This window comes from Pteropus alecto, unplaced genomic scaffold, assembly GCF_000325575.1.
Source record: "Pteropus alecto unplaced genomic scaffold, ASM32557v1 scaffold20, whole genome shotgun sequence".
Classification (NCBI taxonomy): domain Eukaryota; kingdom Metazoa; phylum Chordata; class Mammalia; order Chiroptera; family Pteropodidae; genus Pteropus; species Pteropus alecto.
In genome coordinates, this window is record NW_006436298.1 from 37,056,048 (window position 1) to 37,083,643 (window position 27,596).

The window sequence follows — 27,596 nt, forward strand, 5'->3', positions numbered from 1 at the left end:
ATGTATAAAAATAAGGATAACTACTTAGCAGGGCTGTGATAGAGATCAAGTACTTAGCATATATAATAGGTCCTCCATTAAATTGAAGCCTTTCTTCTCCCAGTCCTGCAAACATATGCAACACAATCTCTGCCCACTGCCCCACCATCACCTATTCTTCTCCATCTGATTCCCACCCCCCTTTCCAAAGTTCCTATTTATAATCTAGTTGAGGAGACATATTAATAGAAAACCGGCATTTAATTTTAATAACAAACAAGTAAAAAAACAATGTAGCATTCTGCTGACTACTTAAGTGCTGACAAACCAATAAATGTCTCAATAATTTAGACATTTATTGAGTGACCACTCATGCCAGGCATGGTGCTGGGCATGCAGTATTTATTGGTAGTGAAAACATCTTCCCTCCCTCATAGAGTTCACAGTGTAGTGAGGAGACAGTGAAGAAACGATAAATATATTACTTAAAAACATGTTGAGTGCGATGAAAGAAATGATCAGGTGAAATGATGGAGACTAATGGGAGGGCAGGAGGGAGTCTTAGGTTAGGAAAACTATACCTTCTGCGGTGCAGTTTAAACTGAAACCTGAAAGATGACAGGCTAGACATGTATAAAACAAGAGTAAGGATCTTTGAGACAGTGGAATCAGTATGTACAAAACAGCGAGGCAATCAGGAGTCAGAGGTGTTTGAAGAGGAATTGTTGTGGCAGTCTCAGCAGATTAGAGGGGACGCTTGGGATAAAATCCAATTCTTGCCATGGCCTCAGAGTCCTACCTTATTTGGCTCTTGTTTCCCTCTGACCTCATCTCCTCCAACTGTCCATGGCACCTATTCCCACTGTCCCTCTTGTGTGCTCGTCTCCTTCCCACCTCCGGCCTCTTCTTTTGCTGTTCCCTCTGTCTGGAAGGCTCTACCCCATATCTTCTCATGACTCCTGGCCCCTGTGGTTTGCTCTCTTTCCATCCCTTAACACTATCAAGCGTTATTTTGTTGATTCATTTTTGCCTTCAATTGTATTTTCTTCCCAACTAGAATGTAAGTTTCATGAGTTTATATTTCTTACTGCAATAAACCTAGAGCCTAGAACAGTATCTAATATATAATGGAAACTCAAATATTATTTGAGTTAATGTTGAAATTAACCTAGAGGTAATTCAAGGCAAAGGACGATCAAACTGTGTGAGACAAACAGAAAGGACTTCCCCAAAAGGTTGTGTTTTGAATTAAAATTGTGGGGCCGGCGGAGGGGATGGTGCACAGCTACAAACGATAATTTAGGGAATTATTCATTCATCTCCATCTTCACTGGATTAGAAGCTCCTTTAGGGCTGGAGCCAAGCTTTATTAACCCTCCCATCATCAGCGCCTAGCTGGTGAACTGTCACGTAGTAGGCATTAGAAAGATGTTGGCAGAATGACTGACTGTGGGTTGCGCTGAAGGGTCTACTAATTTGGCTGCAGCACAGCTCAGGAAGGGGTTGGAGGTCTGGCGACTCTGAGGTTCCGCTTCGCAAATAGCAGTCGCGCAAACCGCAGGAGAGCGAAGCGGAACCCGGTGGCTGAAGTGCAGCGGTCAACACGGCTGCGCATCAGGACGCTTCTTCGCAGGGCTGCCGGGCGCCGACAATCTCCGGGCACGCATGCGCACTGTGTTCTTCCCGCCTCCAACAAGATGGCGGAGGCCAAGTAGCGAGGGGGCGGGGTGTTGCCGCCGGAAACCCGGCCGCTGCTGGGGGGAGCTGCGGGCGAAGGCCCGGGAGCAGCGGGCCGACGTTGGCGCGATGCTGTCCCCGGGAAGCGTTGTTGGGTACTGGTGAAAAAGGTGAAGACGGGGTTGCCTTCCCGGGTGCCCCCTATGTACTCCTCCTTGGGCTTGGGTCCGGTAGCCGCTTTGCCCGCTTCTGTACCACTCTCTGCCCTCGGGTCCTGGAGCTCCAGCGGCGGCAAAGGCTGTATCCCGCATGAGAGGAAGCTCCCGGGCGGCGCCCGTGCTTCTGGCCGCGGGGCGAGCGTCTGGCAGGTAAGTGAGGCTGCAGACATTGGCGTCTCCTACCCCGGCAAGTCTTCTTGGCTTTGCCCCGCCGCTGCACGGGACGCTAGTGGTGCGTTCGGCCCGACTCTGCGGCTCTCTTGTCCCCACGTCCCACCCCACTCCCTGCACCCAGTTTCAGGCCTCCATTTGGCCCCTGCCTTTGCTGGTTCTCACACAGTGGGTGGGGGTCGTGACGCCGGCCGCCCTCCGCACCCTTCTTGGCTCTTGATGAAGTGAAGCGTCACCCCTGCAAGCCGTCTCCTTCGCCTTAGGTGGGTGGGTCGTCCGCCTCTCCTATTTAGTCACCTCCCCATCTTCCTCGTTTCGACCCTCTTTTTCCTTTAAAAGTTTCTTTAACTGTCTGGAAGATTACCCAATAGCCTGACAAATAGAATTACAAAGAAAAGGCTGGTTATCTAGAGGCTATTCAGTTTTGTTCACCTTGATGAAGGAATTAAGTCCCCAGGACACCAGGATGGTTTGGGAGAGCTTGGCTCCTTGGCCCATCGAACTTTTGCAAAGTAGAGGAATGGTGCCTTTGATGGCAAATGATTGTTCATCTAAATTCATCTCTTTCTGACTATAGTAAATCTTTAGTCTCTAAACTTTTGAGGCTGGGGGGCGGGGGGTAAGTTTTCTAGATCTAGTGAAAGAATTGAGACGTGTTCGTTTTTAAAAAGAAGTCCTTATGAATGTGAGATATTTAATAGCACAAGATAAATGATTTTGTTCTTTTATTCAATATTAGCTTTAAATTACCAATGAAGCTTTAGAATCCCATATTGTACAGCCCTTTGTTTTATTTAGAAAGGACTAAAATAGAGAAGAGATTTTTAAACTCAAAACTTCTCCAATTTCTTGGATTCACCATTGTTGCTACTACTTAAACAGTCCTTATGGTACTTGATATTTTCCATAAAATTTAGGCTGTGCCCGTCTCATTTCTTCTTCTGCTTTTACTGGGATAAGGAAGAATCAGAATAAATGGTGTAATGGTACTATGCCAGAGTTTATAAGTGGTAGTAGTGGACAGAGGTACCATAGCTGATTCTCCCATCTTTTCCTGTAGTTGAATAATGTGTCAAGAGCCCCCAGATTGTAAAAATGGGATTATAAATGGTAGCTTGTTCTTTGAGATCGCAAATAGGTGGACCTTTTTTATTAACATTAAATTGAGCAATATCATTTTGTTTAAATTTTGCTAGGTGCTCTCCAAAGTTACTAAAACACAAACTATCCTTGCCTTATTGGAATTCTATCCTAAAAATCTTTTACATGTGAGTTATAATGTTATAATTGGCCTGACAGATTTGTTTACTTTTCATTCTGTCTCATGACACATAACATGTTCCGTTCTTAATCGTAGATTTTATGATCTCTTAATGAATTTCTTAAATTTGGAGATAGAATTGTTCAGTTTTAAAGAAGGGGAGATATTTTTGTTTGTTTTCTGTATAGGCTAGTTCTTTCATTTGTTGCTAACCTTCACTATTCTACAGCCAAGAACTGCATGTTTTTAGAGCTGATTGTTCTCTCAGTTCTGTGCTTTTGGCTGAAGAGTGTAGGACTGCTGAGCCCCAATCAATGGTTCACTGCCTCTTGCAAAATAATTTGAAGCATTGTGTCAAAAGACATCTCTAACCACAAACTCTCCTTAAAATCTCACTCTTCCACTCATAGTCTACTTTCCCTAGGGAAGATCTACTTTATGTAGATTTACCTTTCTAGTCCCCATTCCTGAATAAGCCTCATCACTAGCTTTGTCAGTTTGATCTGACCCCTGAAATCCTGAAGATGGGTGAGACAGTTATGTAAGGGTATTAGTTTTCATAGCAATTTGTGCTTTACTCTCTTCTGGGTCTTTAATGTTGATGGTGTTGTTTTTTGTCTCATTTCATAAAGGTTCCTGTAGCAAGTAACTCGATCGCTTCCTTTACTGAGAGAAATCTCAACTGTCTGAGGTATACTCCCTCCACTTCAGTCTCTTCCATCTCCGTATCATTTCCTTATTTACTCATATCTTTCCTTTTTTTCAAGAGCAACCCCTTCCAGATGTGTCCACAATCAACCCTCCCCATCTTTATATCTCTAAAACTGTCCATTCTTACCCTTCAATTTCTCCCTCTCTAGCCTACATACATGCTTATATCTTTTCTGGGGCTGCCAGATACAGTGCCGTGTGCTGCACAACTCAAAGAAGCCATTCTGAGTCTTGAGCCTAATGTGCTCCTGTATTCTTTAACTCATTTCCCATTTGTCGCGAGAATACTCACCAGCGACGCTTGTGGCTGCAGCATTTACCCCGAGATAACTTGCGGATTGCAGTCCTAACCTTATCTCCAAAGTTCGCCACAAAATATCTTGCTTTTATTATTTTTGCGTCACTCTAGTACATCGATAGTCTTTGGAAACAAATGACATTCTATTTATAGCATTCTGTTTTCAGTAGTGGGATTTCCATATACAAAATATAGTAATTCTCTGTCGCTGAAAATGTCAAATCTTAGAAAACGTAGCATTCCTATGCGTGATGTTAATGCTGGCAGCAGCTTCACTTTTTTTTCCTAAACAGGAAAAATGTTAAAGACTAATTCTTTTAATCCCAGTAGTTTGATGTAGTAGGAAGAAAGTTGACTTTTGAGCCAGATAGATCTGGGTTTGAAGTCTATTAAAACCACTTAGTGGCTATGTGACTGGTCAAGTTACTACTCAGACTCTATTCTTTATCTATAAAATAGAATGTTATACTTACCTCACAGAATTGTAATTAAAAGAGTTTAACAATGTTAAATGTCTGTCAAAGTGTTTGGTACATTATGTAGTTTTTAATAAATATAAATTAATTATTCTTTTCTTTGCACTTTGACTTCCTTTACTATTTCAGCACTGAAGTTGCTATTTAAAAGTCACTTATAACTTCCTAATCACCAAATCTAATGGCCTTTTCTTGCTCATCCTTGGTTTACTTAGACAGTTTGTGAAATATACCCTATAGGTATTAAACGATCTGATTTCTTGATTCTTTTGCATTGTACTTTCTAAGTCTCCTCCTTCTTCGAAAGTTTATACCTGGACTGGCTTGATTTTGTTCTTCACCTTAAACACAGCTGTTGCCTACATCAGTTAGGTTGCAAACCGGATTTAAAAAAAAAAAAAAAAAAGAAATGTATTGGCTCGTGTAATTGGCAAGTGCATAGATAGCACTGGCTTAAAGAGTAGTTTGTTCACCGGCATATATCATCAGGGCTGTGGTTCTATTTTTTTGCTATTCTCTCAACTTTGTCCTCCTGTTTGGGCTTCATGCTCAGACTGGCTTTCCTCCTAGTAAAAAGATGGCTGTCAGCAATGTGCATATTATAGCCTTCTTTTACTTCCAAAAGGAGAGAGAATATTCTATACTTTTCCCAAAAGTCCTAAGCTCTACTCTGATTGCGTAAATGAAGGTCAATCTGCCAAGTCTGTCACAATATCTTTGTCAGGAGAGATGGGATTCTATTTGGCCTAGCTGATGGACGAATTCCATCTCAAATGAGGAGGTGGTAGAATGGATCCTTAGAAGATAACCAATGTCCTCAGAATCTCTGTGCTTTTCTTTGTGTTCTCTTGGTGATTGTATCCTTTTTTTTTTTTTTGGATGATATAAATTATTGTTTTTGTGTGGCCGATTCTCAGCTCTGTAACTCTGCTTCTCACTCTATGGCTTGCTGTATATCTCTGTCTTAGATGTGCTTCTTTAAGCTTAACTCATAACAGTTGAATCAATTTGATTTTCATCCACCGACCCTCACCTAGTGTTTTTACATGTGTATGTAAGAATTCCTCTTTCTCCTGATTTCTCTTTTTTAACCACTTTTCTTTCAGCTACCCAGTCTTGAAACCTTGCAGTCATCTTGGTTCTTCTCCTCCTTTTCAGTTGTCAGATCTTGAATTAGTTCAGTCCCAGGCTGTATAATACCCAACTAACAGTGATTTAAATGAGCAGTCCTCAACCTTTATTGACATCAGGGACCAGTGCTCCTATGAGAATCTAATGTCTTATGATCTGAGGTGGAGCTGAGGTGGTATACTAGAGCTGGGGAGTGGCTGCAAATACAGATGAAGTTTTGCTTGCTCTCCCCGCCGCTTACCTCCTTCTGTGCGGCCCAGTTCCTAACAGGCCACGGACTGGTACCGTATCTCATATAAAAAGAAGTCTGGAGTTGGAGGATTACATGGTTGGTCAGTTGAGTTGCACAATGATGTTACCAAGGATCCAGGTGCTTTCCATCTTTATCCTTAATGTGCTGACCTTTATGCTCAGGCTTGTCCTCTCACAGTTGCAGATTGCTCTTTCTGCTCCATGCATCACATTCTCACATAGCCACCAAAGACATGGGAGAAGACGTTTGCTCTCCCATCTCTTGATTAGGCAAGTAAATCTTTCATAGAACCCCTATATCAGACATTTATCCTGGTACACTCATGCCCTAGTTGCAAGGGAACAGGAAAATCTGATACCTGGCATTTCAGTGACATACCGCCATAACATTGTATGGAAAAGTAAGTTTAAATAAATAAGAATTTTCAGATAGTAGTAGCATACTTAAAGTACTGCTTATCCCAAGAGTTGATATAAGCTGTACATCACATTTTGGTCAAACATTAGATAGTCACAGATGACTGTTTAAAATTGAATATTATGTAAAATTAAGATATTTGAGCGGTATATCCCAGTTCTAAGGTTGATGTTAAATATATTTAAGTATACTTGGTGGCGCCACTGTGAGAAATGGGTACATATAACAACTTAGGAAATAGATTTGTGGTTCCCCTTGGGGGTAGGAGGCATTTGGAAATATATGTGAGGTCCTACTGACAGTGGTTAGAGACCAGGTACACTAAGTGTCTTACGATGTTTGCCCACAAAACAAGAATCATCCCTTCAAAAATGCCATCAGTGTCTCTACGCACTGAAATAGGCAAATGCTTTTTGAAAGAATTCACTGTGATTCATCTGTATTCTTATATTGCAGATGACAGAAAACCAGACTCAAACTGCTTAAACAATAAAGGGAATGATTAGATCTTGTACTTCAACTAAGGCTTCATCCAGTGGCTCACATGAAATCATCAAGGACTTAGCTCAATTTCTCTGTGATTCATTCTGCCGTCATTCCCCTTGTTTTGATTTCATTCTCAGGCTAGCTTATCTCATGGTAGCAAATTACTGCAGCACTTCTAGACTTAATACTCTCATTTTACCTATAAAGTAAAATGAAGAATATCTTTTTTATTTGATTTTGCAAGTATTTGTTGAGTCTCATCACTGCTGAAACTGTCTCTAAACACCTACCCCTAAGAAGTTTATTACTTCCTTTGTCATACTACAATTTTATAACCTGTATACCTCTATTACATGTCATACTGTGTGTATTATTATTATTATTATTTTTAGACGAGGCAACCCTTGGTTGACCTTACAGATTGCAAGGACCTTGTCAGCTTACAATTCCTTATTTTTTAATTTTTTTATGCCTACAGCACCTGGTCTTTCTAGGTGGTCTCCCATCCAAGTACTAACCAGGCCTGTCCTTGCTTAGCTTCTGAGATCAGACGGGATCAGGCTTGTCCAGGGTAGCATGGTGTAGACCTATGTGTATTATTTTTATATGTCTAATGCATTACCTTGTCTTAAGTATCTTTGTATTCTTAATGTCTAGAATACTCTCTTGTTTAGTAGTACACAATAACTTTATGGAAAGAATTAATGAATGATGCAAGAAGGAAGTCTGTGGCAAGGAGCAGAGCAATATAGGAAGGCCCTGTTCCTTCAGTAGTTGTTATTGAACTCTGAATCATGTACATTCTCCATCTACCACCAAAGCATGTATGTGATGCTCTTGTGATTAATAGAGTATGAATTCATTTGAAAGGCTTATTAAATTCTAGTAGTATTTTTGTCATTTTCTCAACAAACCTAAAAGTAATTATCATTCATTTGTTTAACAAATATTTTTGAGAGCCTACTGAGAGTACATAATGTGGCAGCAATGGTAAACAAAACAGAGCCTGTGTTCCGTTTGAGCTTAAATGTTAGTGAGAGACTCAGTCAGTACTCATTATACATATGTGTATACGTATACATCAGGAAGTTAATAGGCTTTGAAGTAAAGCAGGTTCAGAGGATAGAGAATAAAGGGATGTTACTTTAGATAGATTGGTGAGGGAAAGGCTTCTTGAAAAGCCCTTTGAGCTGAGACAGCTGAATGAAGAGATGGAGTAAGTCACAGAACTGTGTAAGGGAAAATGTTCAGGTAGAGGGAACAGCGTCTTCTAAGATGGAAGCATGTTTGACATGTTGGAAGAGCAACAGGGAGGCTAGTGTGGCTGAAGCAGAGCTAGTAAAAGGGAGAGTGGTAATAGGACAGGGAGTAGGGGCAGATGGGCAGAGGCTAGATAAAGTAGGGCATTGAAGATCATTTAAAGACTTGATTTTATTATTGAGTGCAGTGGAAACCATCAAAGAGTTTTAAGTATGGACTATCCAATTTGACTTGTTTTTTAAGAGGATTACTCTGACTGTATGTAGAAAATTGATTGTATGAGGCAAGAATGGAAGCGAGAAAACCAGTTTGGAATATATGAATAATGTAGGTTGGAAATGTGGTTCTTGGACAAGGTAGTGAGGAGCAAAGAAGTAGAGTAATTAGAATTTATTAATGGATCAGATATGGAGTGTGAGGGAAAGAAAAGTAAAGGACGACTCCAAGTTTTTTGACATGAGCAACTAGGTGAAAGGTGGTACGTTTTACTGAGATAAGCACTGTGGAACAGGGTAGGTAAAAGGTTTGGTGGGAAGCAGATTTGCAGATTTAAATCAGGAGTTGTTTTGGATGTGGCTATGTTTGAGGTACTTATCAGTTTATATTAGGAGAGTTGAAGTGAGAGGTATACATTTGGAACTTATCAGTGCAGAAGTAGTATTTAGGGCCATGGGACCAAGTGATATCACTTGGGGAGTAAACATGAGATTCATGAAATGTTTTGATATTAGAAGTAGTTTCTTGTATCAAAGATTGGGAGCCACTGTTTTGGACAATAATTGTTATGCATTCAGAGTCTGGAGAGGATAGTGAGAAAGATGGGATTTGACTTGGACTTCAGAGGATAGAAAAGATTTTTCCTATTCTCATGCCAAGAACAGTGCCTGGCATATTGTGAGCATTATACAGTTGCTTGTAAATGAACAAAAAGCACTTCGGCTTGAGAACAGCTTGAGCAGAGGTATGGCAGCTGGCAAAGCTGGGAGTACTCTAAAAGAAAGTCAGAGAAATGGAAAATATGTTTGTGCTGGCAAATAGTGAAAAGTAGGATTGGTTAGTCATTTTAAGGCTTAAGTGATAAAATAACTTAGTTATATTTAATCCTATGATCTAATAATTTTCACCTCTTTCTCTTGTTAGCACAGTGCCTCTAATTCCTTGCCTCTGATAGATGCTCAGTAAATACTGAATAAGTAAATGTGGAATTCCCAGCATGTAAAATTTATCTTTCCTATAGGCTCTCCCTCAGTAAAGTATATTGGAATGCATACTATGTTAAGTGATATAGGGATAACCTTAACGTTTGCTTCAGTTTATTATTATCTCTAATGATAAGCATTAAAAACACATACTTTATTTTTGATATCAAATTACGTGAGATATACCTCACAACTGGTCAGAAAATACCAGGGTATTGGCGACGCTAAGGTTGAAAAATTGCTGCTCAAGGAAATGAGGAGCCGTAGCAATCTTTTATTCAGAGACTAAGTTATTTTGTTTTCACAGAAATGACTACTTGAGGACTGTTTATAGATCATTTTCTCCTTTACCTCTCAAGGAGCAAACTGGTTTAGAATTATGGAAATATTAGCAAGAAAACTGAGACAATATATCTTTGGCAATCTAATTATTATAATTTTTATGTTATGTCATCTTGAATACTAAATATAATTAGAAATTATCTTTATTCTAAATAGTGTATCATAGATTTATGTAATTCAAATATTAGAAAATAATTTACCTAAATAATATCATACTCAGATAAAATTGACATTTTAAAGATACATTTTGAAGTAATTTTTTTTACATTTAAGATACATTAAATTTGTGATCATTTTGTTCAGTTCTTGTAATATACCCCATTATTTAAAGTTTTATACAGTCATTAAAGAAAATTCAGGAAATGTAATAAAAAGTACAGGTAACATCCATAAGCTCATCAAAGAAAGAAAACCACTGTAGTTTTTGTCCTTTTCCGCCACTCCCTCCCTCCCTCTTTTTTCTCTTCTCTTTCTGTGCTTGGGACTTTTTTTCCCCACTTTCGTCATAGTATAAATGTATGTGTATATCTAATTTGTTAAATGTTAGGTTATATACCTTTCTTAGACTATTCTGTAAATCTTATTTTTATTTACTGCTTAATAATTCCATTGAAAGAATTATTTTTTCTAACTATTCCCTATAGCTATTTAGTTATTTTCTATTTTTTTAAAAACATGTGCCATGAACATCTTAGCGCATTATAGATTTTTTTCATATTTATTTTGGCCTTTTCCTTAGGATAGGTTCATAGACAATGGAGTTACCGGATTATAGGATACAAACATTTTTAAGGTTCGTAGTACATGTTGCCAGATTGTACAATGCTTTATAGGCCCAATATATGTTAATTGGTTTGAAATTAATCATAATGGGGAAAAAAAATTAGGACCTACAGAGTTGCTGAGCTTGAGTGATACTCTAAGTCAGCCTTTTGTTCATCTCCAAGTATATCTTTAACATATATTCCAGATTGTACATAAAACATAAAGTGAAAAACTTAATATGTTACTGTAAACACACATGAAGTCATCAACCAAGTCAAGAAATAGGGCACTTATAAATGTCTAACCAATGTACTGTATACTTGAAACTAATTATAAAATAAAATTTAAAAAAGAGAAAAGAAATAGAGTACTGACATCATCCCAGAGCTATTCTCCCTGTCTTGTTCCTTATTTCAAAGAAAGCTTTTAACATTTCACTCTCAAGTTTGTTTGCTGAAGGTATTTTTATTTTGCTTTGTTTTTGTTAAAACCTTTACCATATTAAATAAGTTCCCTTCTATACTTAGTTTACTAAGAGTTTTGTTTTTTATTTTGTTAGTTTGAATTTAGTGCTTTGAGCGGGAACTTTTCATTATCATAGGAATTTTCTCCTTTAGTGTTAATATATTGAATTAAATTTCATTTTAATTGTTAAATGTAACCTGATTCTTGGGTTAAACCTAACTTGGTTGTACTATATTATCCTTTTTATGTTTTGCAGAGTCCAGTTTGTTAATATTTTGTTTACGATTTTGCACCAGTGCTAATGAATGAGATGGCCAATGTATTGCCCTTTTCAGGATTTGAAATCAGCATTATGCTATCCTTATAAAATGAGCTGACCTTTATTTTCTATTCTGGAAAGACTTTTGTATGATTGAAATTATTTCTTCCTTAAATGTTTGTTAAAATCTGTCAGAGAAGCCATCTGGGCTGAGAGTTTTGTTTTTAATTACTAAGTTCACTTCTCATTTTTAAGCCTGATCAAGTTTTCTGTCTTTTCCCCTAAGAGGTTGTCTTTTTCATCTAAATTTTTTAATTTACTGGCATAAAGTTATTTGTAATAAATAGTCTGTTATCTTTGGAAGAGCTACAGGAAAAGAATTCCTTCTCATGTCTGATAATAGGCTATATGTACCTTCTCTTTTTCATTTATCAGTCTCACCAGAGATTTATTAGTCTTTCAAAAGAACCGAATTTTGAATCTTGATTATTTTTATTTTGTGCTTGTTTTCTGTTGCACTTATTACTCTCTTAATTTCCTTCCTTCTACTTTTTTGGGGTTTACTTTTTTATTCTTTTGCTAACTTCTTGTAGTTCACTACTTTGTAGCATTTCTTCCTTTTAAATATATGCATTTAAAACTAAACATTTCCTTCTAAGCAGTGTTTTATCTACTATATTACTCAAATTTTGCTATATAGTATTTTTATACTTCACTTTAACATGTTTTCTAATTTTCATTGGTTTCTACTTTGACTTTTGAATTATTTAGAAATATTTTTCTCAATTTCTAAACACATGGAGATTTTCTAGTTAGTTTAAAATTTTTTTATTTTTAATATTAAAATATAATCAGAGAACACTGTGCTTCAAAGGTCTGTTTTCAGACCCTTAATATTTGAGATCTGCATTATGGCCCAGTGTTGTCTTTTTTTCTCTGTAGTTACTGGGTGCAATGTTCTGTGTATTTTCTTAAGCTCATATTTGTTAATCCCATAATTCAAATCTTTAGTAGCATTAGTGGTATTTTGTTTGCTTATATCAATTACAGAGAAAGGTGTGTTAACATCTCCCATCATGATTGTGGATTTGATTATGGATTTGATTATTTCTCCTTGTAGTTCTCTCAACTTTTGCTTTATATATTTGAGGCTATGCTAGTAGATTATTAGAAATGTGTAATAGTTATACCTTAGTGACTTACCAGGATCAAGTTTTCCTTTTATTCTGATAGTGCTTTTTATATTAAGATCTAGTTTGTCTGGGATTGATATAACAACACCAGCTTTTCTTGTTTGCATGATTTTTTTCCTTTTTTTTTATGTCCAACCTTTCTGTATTCTTAAGTTTTAGATGTGTCTCTTGTGTGACATTGTTGGATTTAATCTCCCATCCAAGATTATGTACTTTAAGTCTGTCCTAATAATTGTTCCCTTTTCTCTCCTTTCTTGCCATTTAAATGAATTGGCACATTCTGGGTTGATGGTTACTTTATGTTAATACATTTCATTGCTGAGACCTCAGCAATTTGTGTCTCTTTTTCCTTTTAAAATAATCTATCCTTTTTCTTTGGCTGCTTTTAAGATTTTTATCTTTGTCTTTGATGTTATGTTGTTCTACTATGGTGTAGTTAGGCATTAGATTCTTTGGGTTTCATGAATGTATGGATTGATGTCTTAGCCATTATTTTTTCAAATATTTCTCTCATTCCATGTTCTTTCTCCTGTTCTTGTAGGACTATAGTTTAGTCTTTTACTACCCTTTTCTGTTCTTTTCCTTTTTTGTCCCTCTAGTTTTTATTCTGGTTAGTTCGGTCTGACCTATCTTCAGAGTTCAAAGTTTTTTCGCCTGTATCTAACCTACTGTTAACTCATTCAGTAAATTCTTAGTTTTGGTTATTTTATCTTTCAATACTGGATATTTATTCAGTTCTTTTTCATATCAACCATGTCTCTTTTTATAGTTTTCAGTGCCAAGCAAAAATAATTAAGCTGTCTTTTATCCCCTTGAACTTAGTAAGCATACTTATTTTTCAGTCTATGTCTGATAATTCCAATATTCTCAGGTCTCTGCTGGTCTGATTCTGTTTTCTGTTGTAGAAATAATATATAAGATGAAGTCAGTTTTTCTCTAGAGATGTTTATTGGCTATTGCCAAGTGCTTGGGAGTATGAGACCATCTTAATCCAATTTAAAATTTTTAACTTTTGTGGGCCATCCTCTGGTTTCTTGCTACTCTTCTTAGGGTGCATCTCTTTGGAGTCCTAGCCCAAGGCTAAGGGTGTTTTTACTGTAGTTCTTACCCTTGATGGGTCTCAAACTCTGACCCACCAGTCCTGCAAGGCAGGCAGCAAATCACAAAGTTCAGCCTCTTAAATGCTGCTTCTTTGTTGGCAAACACACAAAGGCAAAAGCTGAGCTCACCTTTCTGGGTTTCAGCTTCTGGTGAATTTGAGCTGGTAATTTATTCCTTACTAGTTATTTGATGTTTTTAAGAAGATTATTTTAATATTTTGTCTAGCTTTTAAACTAGACTTCAGAAGGATAGTTGGTCTGGATTGCCTAGTCTGCTATTTTTATAAGCAGAAACCCAAATATTTCTTTGACTAACTTGTTCAAGGAGGACTTAACATTTCTATATTAGTCATCCCTTTGTGTTAAGGCCTCTTTTATAGTACAAATGAGATTCCTAGGAAACAAAAACATTAAGATATGTTTCCTTTTAGTACTTCAGCATGTGTTATCACACTAGTTCTTATTACTTTGCAAAGCCCCAAGGGAAGGAGACTAAAGATATTTTATTTAGCTGGAGAAGTCGGAAATACTTGTAGTATATGGGTAGTGTGTTGGGGTAGGAAATGTCCTTCAAGTGGGCAAAGAATATAATGTGAACATTTTTTAAGTAGAGGTGTATGAAGAGAAGGATAATGCACTGAGCTGAGGAGGGACTATTTAGTATTTTTAAGAGGAAGTGGGGTTCATTTCCAATAATGTGACAACTCTCTGTATGCCATGTGGATGTTGTGATTTCCAATTTATTTTTAATAGTGTTTAATATGTCTCAGGGATAGAATGATTTTTTAATCTACATTTAATATCTGAGATTAAATCTATAAGTAGGAGGTCAGACACACAGATTAGAAATTCTACTAGGCAGACTAAACTGTAGTGGTCTTTACGTAAATTGACATTCTTCTGTGGGTAGGGAGATGTTGAAATTTAATATAACATACCAATGTATTTTTGTTTTAAAGACATTTGACTTGAGTTAATCACAGCTGTTAGCATGAAATGCCATCCATCACTTTGTGATTATATTGATGCATCAACAAAATGCGATAGCTGTTCTCCTTTAAAGAAATGTAGAATTCCTATATTTGTTTACTTGATTATTTTTCTCTCTCAATTAAAAGAAAATACTAAGTTGAAGATTCTTAGTAATTATAGTTCCTTCATTTCCCTGCTAGGTTAGATTTACACAGCTCTTTATTTTAGGTTTGTTCACTTCCCTTCAGAAAACTGAAGGATAAAATGAGTTGATGGAATTTTGGAATTGGAAGAGATGTCATTAGGTCTCTCTTGTGCCCTTCCTTCCTACCCATTTCCCATTTTAAGATGTGAAAACAGGCCCAAAGAAACTGGGTAACTTGACTAGCCTAAAGTTAAACTGAACTAAAATCCAGATCTCTCTCTCTTTATAGTTTCCTAAAGTTCTTTTCAGCCATATGATACCATTAGCTATACCAGGCATATAACTAACATGATGATTTATCAATAACCTGATGAAAATTATATCTGATAAAATGTAATATATCTTGGTTATCCATATATTTATTATAAATGCAATCACTTTTATACTTTCTAAATTAAATTTGTAAGTCTAATGTTTAACTTCTTAAAGTTTGCTTCTTAAAGTTTAACTTCTTAAATGCAGATGTCACTTGGTTTTGGCATTCAGTCTCATCATTTTATATCTGTGCTGCTCCCGAGTTGGACTCTCATGTATGTTTTCTGAAGATTTTTACTTCAATACTATGTCCCATAAAGCAGCTCTTATTTTAGACTAAGTACATGGATGAATGATACTGTTCTACTGTTAACATTGAGCATATTTAGTCAATGTGCTTATTAACTGTTTTTTCCAAAGTCTTGCAGTCCTTGCCATAAAACTATAACACATATTTCCTCTATTATTTTCTTCCATGTTCATTACAGCTTGATTTTAGCACTTCTGTTTAATTTGGCCTGAGGCATTATAAGCTTCTCCTAGTCATTCTTTAATTTTAATTTCTTCTGTCTTCTTTGTCTTTGCCATAGTTTCGTCAGAGACTGATATTTTTTCTAATATTTCAACAACACTTCTATGGCTTCTTAGTTCTAACAGAAGAGTTTTTACTCTGCCTTCTCTAACAAACATCAATTTTATATTAGTATCACTGAAAGATGATTTTAGCCATCAGTTAGGAAAATAAACTTACAGGCTAGAAAAATTGTCACACTGGACAAAATCTACAAATTATTTTAATTATTGTGCTCATTTGATTTAGCACTCACTCATATCACATATATTCTAATGAATTATTGAGTTGGGTCTCAGTTGAAATTAAGTTATGGATTTTCCCAGAAATTTCATGCTTTCTCAAAAACCAAAAGTCATATGGGAGAAAAGTCAGTTCTGTCATACCAATATATTCTGCTAGCTTTAAAATTTAGTTATTGCTTCACTTTCATAGAAGAATTTACATGCTGTCTTTTGGAAGTACATATTGGTAGGATTTTTTTTTAAAATTAATTATATTAGCATGAGTTACCACATGCTACGATTTCTTATTAGTTTATATTGGATTAAGATTCTTGATTTAGTGTAGAATTAAATCATTAACAAAAGGTTCGCATCTCAATTCAGGTAATAGCCTGCTTATTAAATATGATTATTAGGACCTTGAAGATTTGACTTGAAGCATGACAGTTTTTTGTCAAAATGTTAAATATAAGGAATCAAAAAGAATAGCTGAGTGGGAACAAGTTTTTGTCATCTTCTGTAACCAGTTTTGTATACATGCTTTATATGCCTGAAAAACAGGTTGTTATGTGTCCTTTTTTAAAATTCCCTTCCTATTCTATCTCAGTGTTACTCAGTTGCAAATTTTATTTGGCTTTTAATTGCTTCTTAATGAAGATTCTGAAAGCCTTCTGTAAACTTAGTAGTGGAAGCTTCGTTTTTGTTACTTATATTACCTATACTCAACATTTAATTTGATAAGGGTATTTTACACAAATTTTTTTCATACCTGGCACATGTATCCTCATATTTGTCCACTTTTTTGTGAAATTAAGGACCAGCCACTGGTATAAAAAGATGTCTTTTTGTTAAAGATAAATATATTTATTTCTAAATCAGAAGAAGTTGAATTCGGTTTAGTGGAAAATGAAACTGGGATTCAAGTCTTTGGCTCTGCCTTAACTAGATTAGGACAGATCACTTAAAACTTTGTGATTTAGCTTTTACATCTACAAAATGAGGACTTACTATGTTTTAACTATGCTTTTTTCCAAGTATTTTTCTGAAGTGATTGATACAGAGAGCAACTATCTCACATAACTTTTCTAAAGCTGATGTACATACAAAATTTTTTAAATCACATTTATATTACCAAAGCCAGATTGTTTCTTGTCATATCATTTTGGTTGTTGCCAGAGTTGTTAACACGTAACTTGTGACCTGGCCTCAAAATTAAATGTAGGCACTAATAAGGTGCTAAGATAATGTCTTACTTGGTAGACCAAAAAAGGTAGTAAGCATGGTTTTGTCAACCTTAAAACAGTCAGTTATTCAGAGACTCAGGGACATGGACAATAGACTAGTGGTTACCAGAGGGTAGGGAGTGGAGGAGGAAGGAAGAGGTAGACAGGGTAAAGGTGTTCAAATATACAGGGTTGGGGAGGGCAAAATGGGTAAAGGGGATCAAATATATGGTAGCTGAAGAAAAGTGGACTCTGGGTGGTAATCACACAATAGAATATGTAGATGTCAAATTATAATGTACATCTGAAAATTATATAATTGTATTAACCAATGTTACCTCAATAAACTTAAAAAATTTTTTTCGATTAAAATTTTAAAAAAATAAATCATTTTACCAGCAAAGATAGATTTATTCAGGAATAGCAAAGAATTGCAATTTGGGACAAGCAAGCCATGGCAAAAGCCTCAGGTAACTCCAACAATAAAAGAAAGGAATGTTATTTTATGGAGAAAAAGGAGGAAGAAATTGAGAGGGGTTGTTTTGAACAAAAGTCCATTGAAGAAAAGTGAGAATTCAGGAAAATGAACTCATTGGCTGAGTTGCTCCATTCAGTTTTATGTAAGAAATGCAGTGTATATCTTTTCCTCTTGGAGCCAATAATTGATTATTCTTTCCTGTTGATGATTCTCTGTTGGGGTCTGTAACTGATCATGCTTCCTATAATTGACATCAAGTGATATTGTGTGACAGCTCCCCCTTCTGGCCTCTCAGTTCCATTTTAGTGAAGTTTTCCTTTATTCTTACAATTTTGAATAAGTACTAAAGTTGTTTTAGGTCTCTCATTTTAAATGTAAAAAAAATGCAGCTTTGTCAAGAAAAGAGTCTTAAAAATATTTTATGTTTAAGCAGACATTACATGCATGTAGTACACATTTCAAAAACTATGAGAGTATTTATGAAATGAAAATTAATCTCCTACTCCCCTCCACAGAGGCAGTCACTGTTACCAGTTCCTTGTTTAGCCTTTCAAGCTATAGTCCACAGAAACTCATTGCTATAAATATTCTTTAGGAGGGCAAATACATATACTATTATGGTAGGTCTAATTTGTGTTTCTATAAGAAAATTACCATTGTGGAACATGACATACTTAAGAATTTAAAATCATTATGATAACTCTTAATCAAGCTTCAGAATAGTTTTTTACTTCAAAAATTACAAATCAGATACAAAATTACAAATCAGATACTGGAAGAGGATAAACAGTTTTCTGTTAATATCTGATTACCTGATACATCAAGGTGGAAATCTTACTCGTTTGTAGTTTAACAAAAGTGGTCCCAAGATTAAAAGTAATTTGGAAAAATCTGGCTAGGTTTGCTCATTTACTAGCTAAACAAGAAGGTGGTTCTGAGGAATTTTCATTGTGGATTACAATAAGGCGAAAGAATCTGTATATTTTGTTTATTCTCTGTCTACTTGAGCAACATTTATTGACTTGACTGGTGCTGGAAGATCTGCTTCCAAGGTCACTCATTTAGATGGCAAGTTGATGCTGGTCTGGGCTCCATATTGGCCTTTCCAAAGGGTGACTTAAATATCCTCACAACATGGCCGCTGGCTCCAGAGTGAGCAATCCGGGAGACTACAGTGTCTTTGTGACCTAGCCTTAGAAGACACACACTTCTGCAATATCTTATTGGTCATGCAGGTCAGCTCTATTAAGCATGGGAGAGGATTAAACAAAGGCTGGAATACCAGAATTTAAAAATCATTGGGGATTTTTTTGGAAGTTGGTTGCAGTACCTCCCCAACCATGCCCCTCCCTCCCCCAATTTAAATAAAGATTAGATCAGCAGTCTTATATTTGGCGTTTATGGTGATCTCAAGGTGAATTTATGCAGAAGCCTAAGGCTTTCAGAATGCTATATACCTTTCTATTATTTATGCACTAAGGAAAATGCTTGTTTGATTGCCAAGCTTTATTCAGTGATTTATTTTTATTATATTTGATGTCTGATGAGAAGAAAACTCATATAAACTGGGAATGTTGCTTCCTCTTAGAAATTGTAGAATAAATCCTCTGGCTTTAACACATTGGTAAAATCTCGGCTACCTCATCTGTAGATGTTACGACTACTTTAACCTAGCTTCAGAGTCCAGATGTCATTCAGAAATCTGGGTATCTTTTGGATATGGGTATCTTTTATTTACAAAATAATGAATTCTGACTATAACCAAATTTTTAAGGTGCTGGCATGTTTATGCTGCTGGAATAGTATAGAAGAATAAGGCTGCCACTATATGATGAAACTGAGGGGAAAATTGCCTAAATATTTTGTTAGAGGATGGTCTTTAGAGGAGTAAGAATTTGAAAGATTTAAGTCTGGTGGGGAGGGAGCAAGGAGATTTATGGATCAAGTGTCTGTTTAGTTTTAAATGTAACAAACATCCAAATGAAATATCAGGTAGATAGAGGAGAAGTTTAGGATGCAGATATAAATTTGAGATTTAGCATCATATAGATGATGTTTGAAGCCTTATGATTAAGTGAGAAAACATTAAAGAGAGAAAGCAGTCCTAGAACAAGCCCTGAGGCACTCTATCTTTTAAAAGACTAGCAAAGAGGCAGAACCCATTGAAGGTAGTTAGAGGAAGGAGGAAATCCAGGAGAATATGTCATGGAGGCTAAGAGAATATAGCTATTTCAGGCAGAAGAGACTGATCAGCTTTTTCTAATATTACTGAAGAGGCTGTTGTATTAAGATAAGGGCAATGGAATTTGGCCACATGGTGGTCATTGGTGACCTTGACAATTGAGCTTCAAGAAATTGTTTAGGATTAGGGTGGGTTAAAGAATGAATTAGAGGCAGAAAATAGAGACAGGAAATGAAGACCACTAGATAAAGTAGTTTTGCTGTGAGTAGAACAGAGAAATGAGGTCATATCTAGTGTGTATGTGTATGGGGGAGTGGGATTTGTAAAAGTGAGTGATGCTGGAACTCATTTGTGTGTTCATGAAAATAATCCATTAGAAAAGAAGAAATAGTTTATATGGAAGCTAATCAAAGGTAACTTCTTGAAAAGACAAGAGTAGTTGGAATTCATTACCCAAGTGAGGAGCAGGGGTGCCTTTTCTATTTTAATAGGAGGGAAGCAGTGTAGGCTTTGGTAGGGAAATGTGGGAATTTTTCTCTAATGGAATGAAGTAGGTGTTCAACTGACAGTGTCATAGGTAAGAAAATAGGTGTGTTACAAGTTTGAAGAGAGAAAAATCGTATAAAGAAGTTAACTTGGAGATTGAGAAAGAGGACTTTCTACCAAAGATAGTTATCCTGCCAGGCAGTGTTAAATACCTTTTCACGTTTATTGTTGTGAATTTCAAGTGAAACCAGCTAGTCCTATTAACTGATTCCCACACTGCCACCGCTCCGCGCCCTACCCCCGCCCCCCACTGCCCTTTCTGAATAAGTGACTCTGATGCAGGCATGCAAAAGTGGAATAGTTCAGTTCAACCAGAGTTGAGGTTACCTATTACTAGGTAAAAGTAATAGAAGGAGAGAGGAATTAAAGGTTCGAGTTATTGAATGGGAGTGGTGGTTGTTGGGTGTCAGGAGGAAAATAAAGGTGAAAGTAAATGGATAGTGAAAAATAATGAGATTGAAGAACTGAGTGAAGTAAAAGAAAATTGCAATTGAAGATAGTAGAGCAAACTAGAGGGAAAGGAGTTATGCCTCCGAAACTAGAACTTTGGTAATTGAGTTTTGTTTTTTTTTTTTAAGATTTTGGAGTTAGTGCAGTTATTGATAATGACAAGGCCCTCAGTATGATCATGGGAGTGAGTAATTGGAGGTGAAGAAGTTCAGAAACAAACAATCCAGGATAATAGATAAGTAATCTACTGACTTTGAAGTCACTGAGAGAGATGACTGGGGTAAGAATGGAGAAGGGTGCTGGGAACAATAGTAGTTGCAAACTGAATACAATAGTGTGTCCGAAAGAGCTTGGGTGTTTAAAGAAGTAGGGAAAATGATTTGGAAATCGTAATTGGATGCTAAGAGTGCATCCTTCCCTTCCCCTGATACCTTCAACATCCCACCATTCTTATCTGGCCTAAAGTACAGGGATATGAGAGGGGAAAATCTCCCCCTGAGAAAGTTGCAAAGAAAGTAGTGTCATCATATTTCAGCTAAGATAAATAGGTGGAGAGGCTATTCATTGAAGAGCTTGAAGTTATAGGGAAGTTGGTGTATTGATTTATTGGTACATGCTCTTGTATTTTAGTACAGTAGTATTAAAGTGTACTGTTTGATTATGTAAGTTACATAAATTTATATGCTGTTATATTAAATATGTTAAACATTATGTCAAATCCATTATGAAATTCAGATTTTCTTTTGTGGGAGGGGGAAATATAAAGAGAGGAGTATCTAGTAGTTCAAAAATCCAAACATCTGGTGTGGTCCCTTAGGAATAGTATTGACTGTATTAATTTTGTCCCCAGCCTTGCCCCCATACTGTTTAATCCAAGAGCAGTTGAAACTCCCATAACTACTATTTATAACATTGAGTAACACTATTTCTAGAGGAAAATGTATTCAGTTTTTCAGTTTGGGATGTCAGAAATATTTAATCTGTCCTCATTGTCCTGGCATAAGAGTTTCTCTCCTGATCATTACCAGCCTGTTAAAGTGGGACTTCCCTGCTTCTAAACTGCTGGTAAGGCTCTAGTTTTGTGGGGTCAAGGAGGTAATTGTTAGAAGTGAGAATAGAATTTGGATGAAAAAGAGAGCAGCAGAGTTTCAGGAAGTCAGGGAACTGGGTGAGAAATTGTTTAGTACTTTTAATGGCTCCCTATCCCTAATCCTAAAATAAGCACAAAATGCTTTTAGAGCTTTGTGGTCTTTTAGTAAAGATGGAGAAATAAATAAGAAATGAGCAGGGTATCTTATGCTTGATTTTTTTTTTTCCATTTGTACCTTTCAAGGAATATACACTTCATTCACTCAACAAATATTTAATTTCTACTAGGTACCTAGGACAGTGCTTGTATAATTAAGACAGAGCTCACAGTCTGTGGGGAGAAGTAGATCTAAGTTGAGTTGATAATCAATTTGATTTAAGTACTACATGAACGTAGACAGAAAAGAATCTGACTACTTGGGATAATTAGAGATAACTTCACAGAATTGGATCTTGACATATGAGAGATAGTTTGTTCATAATTCCACTAATATTTGAGTAACTACTCTGGGCCTGGCAGAATATTGGGTGTGGAGAAACAATAATAATATACAAGATAAGAGTCTTGTCTTCAAGGAGCTTAGTGAGAAAGATCACTCTCTAAGTAAGTAATCCCAAGTGTGTGGTAAATGAGATAGCTGGTAAGGTAGGGACCTCTGGAAGCATATTATGGTAGAGGAGATCTAATTCTCTGGCAAGAGAACATAGAGAGGCTTTGAGGAAATGTCATCTAAACTGAGTCCTAAAAAAATGGGTCAGCTGTAGGTAGGTGAAAAAGTAGGGATGAGAACCTTCCAGGAGACAAAATAGTACAGTAGGTTGATGTTGAGTGCACAGGAGTCTAAGTGGCTAGCGTATAACTGGAGTAGTTCGGTGGCCATGGGTAAAGTTGGAGAGATGTGAAGGGGTCAGATCACAAAAGACCTTACATGTAGTGTTGATGAGCTTGAACTTTTATTTTGTCACCTGTTGAAAGCAATGAAAGATGGAAAATACTAATCTCGAAGGATCTTTCTAGAAGCTGGCAATTATGTATACTTTTTTGTTAAGCATAGCTTAGAGCTGTTTTTTGTTGTTGTTAATGTAAAAGTAGTACAGAATACTGTTAAAAATTTAAAAACTAAAAAAAAGTGACACAATTCTACTACTCCTCGGAAGAACCCACCGTTAAGTTATGAAGAATTTCAAAAAACATTTCCAGCAGCATAATGTTCTTAATACCAGAATAGTATTAGACAAAACACTAATTTATTTATTTATTTATTTATTTATTTATGCCTACAGTGCCTGGTCTTCCTAGCTGGGTCCCCATCCAAGTACTAACCAGGCTCAACCCTGCTTAGCTTCCGAGATAAGACATTGGGCTTGTTCAGGGTGGCATGTCTGTAGACTAACAAAACACTATTTTAGAAGTGGTGGGAGGTGGGGAAATCAACCCTCCTAGCTTTGAGGCAAATAAGATTTTATATAGACTGTTTGTATATAATAAATTATCAATAAGTCCAGCCAAGTTGTCTTATCGCTACATAGGAGACTAAAAAAAAAAAAAAGAATTTTTTGTTCTTTTTGTAAAAGAGCAAATATCAAAAAGATTGCTCTCCTATGAAATTCCCAAGTGTTTCATTGATCAGATCTATTTTGTCTGAGGTAAATAGTAGACTTTCTTTGGGAAAAGATTATGAAAATGCCTTTTTCTTATTTTATTTTAGACTATTACAGGTGTAGACTGGTTTGGGATCAAGATACTTATTGATTGCTGGTGTCTGTTAAAGTATTTGAATGTGAAATGAAATTTAGTCCAGTTCTTAAGAAATCTTACTTTTTGCTTCTTTAAAAGCTGTGACACTTTAAATAATTCTACCCAAACTTGGAGTACTTGGCAAAGAGAGTTTTAAAAGTCTTACAAAGTAAATATGAAGTTTTAGTTTTAAAAACAATCAATATTGAAAGAAGGAATTACATTTATTAGTTTGCTTTGATTTTCCTTTCTTCCCTCATAGAGCATAAAATATTAAGTATTCATTTTAAATTCTTTTTATTAGGTGACTCTCCTAATTCTTAAAATGAATCTATCTATTGGGTACTATTGGGGGTGGTCCAAGTTGACCCAGAGGTTTCTGATTTGATTGACAGTCTAATAAAGGTAGGTAGATTTTTTTTTCTTTTACTTAATAGTAAGTTTAGATTATTTAGCCTATAATAGCAAACATTTATTTTCAGATATGCAGAAGTGAAATATTTTTATAATCTGTACTTTGCCTTATATGTTTAAAATTAAGCATAAAGCAAGAGAGAGAAGACATTTAAAAAGAAAGAAAAGGGTATAAAATTAGACAGTATTACCTGCAATTGGTATATGAAGTGTTGGAAAAGTTATTATTTTCACATCCAAGGTAAGAATTTGTGGATGTTGGTATAAGAATAAAAGTTTTGACCCAAGGATTTGGTTTAAGGTTCTAGTAAATAAAGTAACTGCCATTATTTGGTCATATATTTATTCTTTCATGTACTCCAAATTGTTTTTGACATCAATTAAAATTGGGTTTTTCCTCATCAGTTCCAATGTGTTCCAAGGGCTAATTTGTGTGTTATAACTTGATAAATGATTCATTAACCAATCTAGGTATTTTGTGATATTTTAAATGTTAAGTGATGATAATTTTTAATCTTTTCCTGGGAGGAAGACATTTTTTAAAAAACTCATTGTGCTCCTCTTTCATAAATCCACAGTGACACCGTAAACATTTGGTGCTGTTTTGGTGACTTTATGTCACTGAGCTCTTTAGTGTTAAAATGTCATCTTTATGAATAGGTCTTATAAGTTTGTACTGCAAATTGTACCTTTGGTAACAATTTTATTGCTGTTTTAGGTTTTCAGTAGAGATCAAAATTTAAAACATTAACAAAACATACTTTGAAAAAAACCACAGGGAAGCATAAAATCTTGTTTTAAACATTTAGTTTTTAAAAATTAATCAGATTTTACCCCCACCCCCACCGCCACCCCCAGGGGAAGTATAGTTTAAAACATTGAATGTCCTAAAACTGGAACTTTATCAGATTAGAGCAAGTTAAGAATTTAGAAAAAATATTTTCCTTCATTTGTACACAAGTATTTGAATATTTTATTAATTGAGTAAAATGGTCGCCAAAGACGATTTTGGTTTTTTTATTAATAACATAAAATTAATAAGTAACTTTTGTCAAAATGACCAAAGTAACACCAAATAAAACAAAATTAAATTCTTGGTGGATTATAAAACTTAAGTGTTTTTTCTGCCATCATATTTTCCATTTGAAAAAGTCTTTGACCATTAAATTTAACTATAAATTATTAGTAGTATGCATATGATTTCTGATTATTTCTCCTCAAGTAGGAACTAGACACTAGTTCTGTTAATTTTTGCTGATCTTGCTCTAATAGTGTACCTTTCCTTATTTGAGACATCTTTGTTTTTCGTTATGTATAAGACGAAGTCTAAATTTTTTAACCTAACAGGCAAGGTGGAAATCTCTGGCCCTGAAAATTTTCTAAACATATTTCAAGGCTAGCTCTGTTGCTTCCTTCTCTCTGATATCTTTCTTGATTACCTAGCTGGAAATGATCTAATCTCTCATCTTTTGACAAACGTTTCTTTGTATTAAAACTTTTGTTACAATCTACTAGAGGACCTAGTATATTGTAAGTTAATGTCTTACTCATCTTTATATCATCTGCATTCATACATTCAGCAAAATGTATTGAATGTTTACTGTGCACCAAGCACTGTTCCAGGTATGAAGGAAGTAGCACTGCACAAGAATCTAGGTTCCTGTTCTCGTAGAATTTATATTCCAGTTTGGGAAACGGTGATGAGGGACACAGCAAATTAGGTAGAAACGTAGAGCCTTTCAGATCTTACATGATTCTAGGACAAAACAAGCATGATGTGATAAGAAGTTTAAGGACAGTATCAGTGTTGATAAAGTGATCATGGACAGTCTTTTTGAAGATGTGACATGTATACTAAGATATGAATGATATGATGAAGAAGTCATTTGAAGATTTGGGAGCAGTTCTTGAGGCTGAAGGAAAGTCTATGCATAGACATAAAAAAGAAGGAAAGGAGGGGAAGGCAGGGGAAAAGAGTGGGAGTGGTAGCAGGAGCTACGTTATGCAGAATCTTGTAAACCAAGGAAAGGAAATTTATTCTAATTTCATTAGGAAACCAGTGAATCGTTTGAAGCTTTTAAGGGCTCCTTTTATTACAGTGGGCCTACCCAGGATAATCTCCCTATTTTAAAGTCTGCTAATTAATAATTGTAATTACATCTGCCAAGTCCTTTTTACTCTGTAATGTAGCATATTCACTAGAGTAACACTAAGGCATATTTAACCTAATACATATTTAACATCTTTAACATTATACAAGGGCAGTAAAGCAGAATTAACTCAGACAGAGTAGCCATTATTGAGTAATTCACACTTTTTCTGACTTCTTTTGCCTTTACTGATAATGCCCACTACCAGGCAATACCTTTTATTTGCCACAACTGCAAACTTTCTCTTTAATTATTTAACTAAATTAACATAAAAATGTCTCCTGCATTTAAAGAAATTTTGTTCTAGATATGTTTCAGAAAAATCTGTGGTTATTCACTGATAAAAATTTTTGGGTAAAGGTATTTATTGTGGATTCAAGTAGACATTTTCAAAGCTGTTTTCTTGTTTTCACATATTCCAATTATTAAAAATGCATTCATTCAATAACTGTTTATAGAGCATCTACTACGACAGAGCCAGGTGCAGCAGTAATCATCAGGGTGATAAATGAACAAGTAACTTCTTGACGTGTGAGTCTCTGAAAAAATACAGATGCTGCTCTGGGAGATAACATACTTAGATCTAACGTAATATAGAAAAGTGCTCATGAGACCTGGAACGTGAGGCAGTTTGATCAACATTGGCTTAGGAGTCAGACTACCACTTCACTGTTGTGTGGACTGGATAAGTTTTAAAATTTCTTTGAGCCTCAGTTCTCTGTGTGTGTAAATAGTAATTTTTATTTATTTTTATCTCTACAAAAGTCTTAATTAGGGTTAAATGAGATTTTATATATTTGCCTAACATAATGTCTTCTGCTGGTTTAGAAGGAGGTTTATCATGAAACTAATGAAGTTTATTTAATGCACTTAACTGCATGGACCCTTCCTAGGCCCTTTTGCTGCAGCCCTAGAAATTTTAATTTAAATTTGTATTTTCCTTAACGAAGACTCCCCAACAATTTATATATGCATCTAGCTCCCACAAAGTTTGAATTTGCTGTTGGCCACAGGTTAGATGAGAAATAAATGTTAATTTCTCTCCTTCAAAGGCTGGGATTTTGAATTGTGTCCAATTTAAAAGTACTTAACTTTTGAAAAAAAATGCAGAAATATGTGTTAGGTTGTAAAAATTTTCTAAAACTCAGAAATAAGTTAAATTTCTATAATCTCACACTGAAGGAAGACACGCAGTGTTTTGGTTATTTTGTTCTGGTCTTCTCTGTGCACGTATATAATTTACTTAAAAAAGCAAGCTAGTCAGTATCATAGTAAACATACAATATTCTGCATTTTCAGTTAATATATGAATTATATAATATAATAATATATCATATAGTTATCTCCTATGACTTTTTTTGTTTCTGTAAGTTTACTTTTTATTTAGATTCCACATATATAAGTGACAGCATACAGTATTTGTCTTTGGATTATTTCA

At 35.6% G+C, this 27,596-nt stretch overlaps 1 protein-coding gene and 1 pseudogene across 3 annotated transcripts in view; one reads left to right on the forward strand and one right to left on the reverse strand.

The window, feature by feature from the left end:
* Positions 1-1,662: 1,662 nt before the first annotated feature.
* Positions 1,663-27,596, forward strand: part of APC (APC, WNT signaling pathway regulator) — a 125,891-nt gene continuing 99,957 nt past the window's right edge. For all 3 annotated transcript variants that reach the window (XM_006913281.3, XM_025047890.1, XM_025047891.1), the window contains exon 1: positions 1,663-2,024. Coding sequence is in view for 2 of the 3 variants with exons in the window: in XM_025047890.1 (XP_024903658.1) it covers positions 1,860-2,024 (165 nt within the window). In the remaining variant the exon portion in view is untranslated. The remainder of the gene's footprint in view (positions 2,025-27,596) is intronic.
* Positions 7,548-7,665, reverse strand: LOC112480777 (annotated as a pseudogene).